The sequence below is a fragment of the Elephantulus edwardii genome, unplaced genomic scaffold (genome assembly GCF_000299155.1).
Source record: "Elephantulus edwardii isolate Elephantulus edwardi_28Jun2011 unplaced genomic scaffold, EleEdw1.0 scaffold00100, whole genome shotgun sequence".
NCBI classification, from domain to species: Eukaryota; Metazoa; Chordata; class Mammalia; order Macroscelidea; family Macroscelididae; genus Elephantulus; species Elephantulus edwardii.
The window spans coordinates 1,567,256-1,571,242 of NW_006399850.1; the positions used below are offsets into that span (position 1 = coordinate 1,567,256).

Consider the following 3,987-nt stretch of genomic DNA (forward strand, 5'->3'; position numbering starts at 1 on the left):
CGCAAGCGACTCAACGGCACATAACAACAACAACATCAAGAGATCAAAAGAAAGAGAAGTATGGAGTGAGAGAAAGAAGGACCAGGAGTAACACAAATCCTGTGGACTCAAGGTCCTGGCAGTAACAACTCCATAGAGCTATAGGATGCCCAGATACATGGAAATGTCTGAGGAACAACAGTAAGTTCACCAACATAAGAAGAAACTGCCACAAGGTTGAAAGAGAGTCAATCTTCTCCTAGAGCTGATGCCCTGAATTCAGACATCTAGTCTCTTAAAATATGAAAGAAATTATTCATTAAAGCTTGTGGTTTCTTTTTTGTTGTTGTTTTTTGTACCACAGGGTGAGAACCAATCCACAGCTGTCCCTCCAGCAGGTTTTCAGAAGCAGTTAATCACACAGGAGCAGAATGCAGCCTCAAACATTGGGGACTGCAGTGAAGTTTCTCGCCACCAGAGCTCCCTCTCTTTTATAGCTTCTTATTTGCTATCAAGCCAGAACAGACTCAAAGCTGACTCTCCAGCAGGTTTACAGAGGCTGTAAATAACACAGGAAGAGACTGCTATCTTTCTCCCAAGGAGCTGCTTATGGATTCAAACTACCTGTATTTGTTGTGCTGGCCACCAGCACTACCCACTGCCCAACCTTGCTTCTTCTGTTAGAGTAGCTGTTATGTTGTTAGGTACCACGGGCTGGAACAGATCCATAGTGGACACTCCATCAAGTTTTCAGAAGCAGTAAATTGCACAGGAGGAGATTTCCATCCTTCTCCCAAGGAATAGTTAATTGGTAGATTCAAATCGCATGTGTTTTAGTTGGCAGTGCAGCTCCTACCACTTGGCCACCAACGCTCCATTACAGCAGGCATGAATCATTAAAACATTCAGCTTCAGTTCCCTTTCGGTATGGAGATTTTTGTATGACTACTTGCTATCAAATGTGGACTCCGTGTTGGGTCTTCTTGGCACTTTGCATTGCTCCTCCACTCTGATTTATAAAGATATTTATCGTGGTCATGAGCCTGCTTTTCTCTTTTAGTTTCATATGTTGACCATCACTGCTAATGTGCTTAAAGTAGAGGATGAAGTAGATTAAAAACTATGTCTGTATGAAAACAATCTGAAACAAGGGGTGAATTGCAGGGAGGGCCGGGGGAGGGAGGAGAGAAGGAGGAAGAAAATGTACAACAATGAAAAATATTAAAATTTTTAAAATGGAAAATAAAACTACAGCATTTTGGCTGAAAATCATTATCTTTTTATCCTATAATCACAATCTACATTTCTATATTCTTTCATTTTTACACACACAAGCATAAACTAGAGATTTCCAATAACTACCAAAAATACTTGTTCAACATTCAACTCCTAAATGAAAGAGTGATGGTGTGAACCCACTCAGCCACTCCAGGGGAGTGATATGCTTCCAAAAGATTCTACTCACAAAAACCTCATGAGGCAATTATACTCTATTATACAGGGTTCAGAATCAGCTCTACAGCATCTAACAATCACCAACATCAACACATCAGAAGGCATCTTCACTTACTATTTATTTTAAACATGAAATATATATTTAAATAACTCACCAATACTATGAAATTGCCATCGCTGATGAATTTTTTCTGGAAGAAGTTGTAAAATTTTCTAAAAATCAATGAATAAAACAAAGAAAGGAACAAAAAATAAAACTAGTGAGTTCACACTGTAAATATGAAACAATAAAAAACACAATTACAAAAGCCTTAAGAGTAATATAATATTAAAAATACAAAATTGTCATTGGACTAATTTGAATATTATTGGCACTATCTCAGCATGAAACTGCTGATCAAAGCTTGAAAAGCCCCAGGAAAAAGCAATCAGAGACAAAAGAGATTTGGAACAGGAAAGAAAGAAATTCCTCTTTTACAATGACATAGAAATTAAGAATATTTCACTCTAACAATAAAATGCTGATTATATTTTTTTAAATTATATTCTAAAATACTCATTTATTCTTAAAATTTCTGCACTATGGATATCACAAATGAGTATTCTTATAAATACTAATATTTATAGCATCTCCTTTCTCTTAAAGTGGTTATCCTTTTTAATAAATCTAGCTCTCATGAACTAGTGGTAAGAAACTGTGCAGCAATTCAGAAGGACGCAGTTCAAATACACTAGCTGCTCCATAAGATAAAGATGGGCAATCTCCTCCTGTTCAATTAAACTATCTCTGAAAATCTACCAGAGAGTCACCTATGAGTTGGTTCCAACTCAATGCTATACAGCAAAAACAAAGGAGGAAATATTTTTCTTTCAAAACTACCTATTCAAATACTTTGTACTATGTATGGCAAAAGCATATAAATTGAGTTGTATTTAGATATATAGCAGGTACCAAGTATGAGAGCACAAAATCTTAAAGTTTAAGGGTCAAAGATTTAAATTTGGAGTCTCTACATGGCATACCAAGGAACTCTGGTGGCTTACAGGAAAGACAGTGCAAACCCAAAGGCACATGGCTGTTCCATGGGAGAAGGATAAGCAAGCTCCCTCTGTGTGACTGATGGCTTCAGAAAACTGGCTGAAGGGTCAGCGCTGTGGCAGTTCTGATTCAATGATACACAGCAATACATCGTACAAACACTTAATATGCTCAAATGCTAACCACTGGACCTCTACTTTTAAAAGCCCAAACACTGGAAAGCCTATGGGGCAAAATTTAAGTCTGACATGGGGGTGTATGTGTCACTGAGAGTCAGCTCAACGTACAAGGTGGTGTTTTTGATTGCCATCGTGTCGAACATAACTCACAGCAACCCTATGAACTGAAGACGTGAAGCCTTTCTGTAACTACTGTCATTTTTGCAGGTTCATAAGTTTCCAGAGGCATGTGATTTAGGAAGTGGATACCACTCCTGCTTTCAAATCTGAATCAATCTGGGAGCTCCATCAAACACTACTATGTTGATGTCTGTTGTTGTTATATGCCATCAAGTCACGTGCGACTCATAGCAACTCTATGTACAACAGATCTAAACTCTGCTCTGTCCTCTGACAATCGAACTGTCCCTGACACTCACATCCCGATTACCCCAGTCACCTGAAATCAATCCACCTCATGGAAGGCCTTCCCCTCCTGCGCTGTCCCTCCACCCTCCCAAGCATGATGTCCTTCTCCAAGCACCGGTCTCTCCTTACAACATGTCCAAAGTATGTTAGACGAAGCCCTAGAATCCTTGCCTCCAAGGAGTAGCCTAGTTTAACCCTTTCCAGGATGAATCTGTTTGTTTTCCTAGCAGTCCAGGGTACTCTCAATACTCTTCTCCAGCACCACAGCTCAAAGGCATCAATTCTCCTTCTGTCCTCCTTGGTCACTGTCCAACCCTCTGACACCTAACAAGTGATTTCAAAGACCATAGCCTGTATCAGACACACCTTAGTCTCCAGAGAGACACCATTGCTCTTCAGTACTTTGGAGAGATCTTAACAGGAGACTTTCCCATGGCAATACACCTTTTAATTTCCTGGCTACTGGTGCCGAGAGTGTTAACGGTGGAGTCAAGAAAACTGTAGCTGTGAACAATCTCAATCTCTTCACCATCCATCCTGATGCTGCCAATTGGCCCAGTGTTGAGAACTGATGCTGCCAATTGGCCCAGTGGTGAGAATCTTTGTCTTCTTGACATTGAGCCTCAATCCATATTGGAGGTTGCAGTCCTTGGCCCTCTGCAGTAAGTGCTTCAGATCCTCCTCAGTATCAGCAAGCAGGGTTATGTCATCTGTATAATGCATATTGTTGATAGATCTTCCACCAATCTTGACCGCACATTTCTCCTCATACAGCACAGCCTCCTGGATAATCTGTTCTGCATAGAGGATGAAAACATGTGAAGATAGGACGCATCCCTAGCGTACGCCCGTCCCAATTTTGAACCATGCAGTGTTCCCTTTCTCTGGTTTGCATTAGAATGATCAAATGTTCTGGGATTCCCATTC

General features: G+C 40.2%; 1 protein-coding gene across 5 annotated transcripts in view; it reads right to left on the minus strand.

Moving 5' to 3' along the window:
- Positions 1-3,987, minus strand: part of RALGAPA1 (Ral GTPase activating protein, alpha subunit 1 (catalytic)) — a 391,173-nt gene that overhangs the window by 325,244 nt on the left and 61,942 nt on the right. For all 5 annotated transcript variants that reach the window (XM_006891556.1, XM_006891558.1, XM_006891557.1 and 2 more), the window contains exon 4: positions 1,590-1,647. In XM_006891556.1, the coding sequence (XP_006891618.1) occupies positions 1,590-1,647 (58 nt within the window). The remainder of the gene's footprint in view (positions 1-1,589; positions 1,648-3,987) is intronic.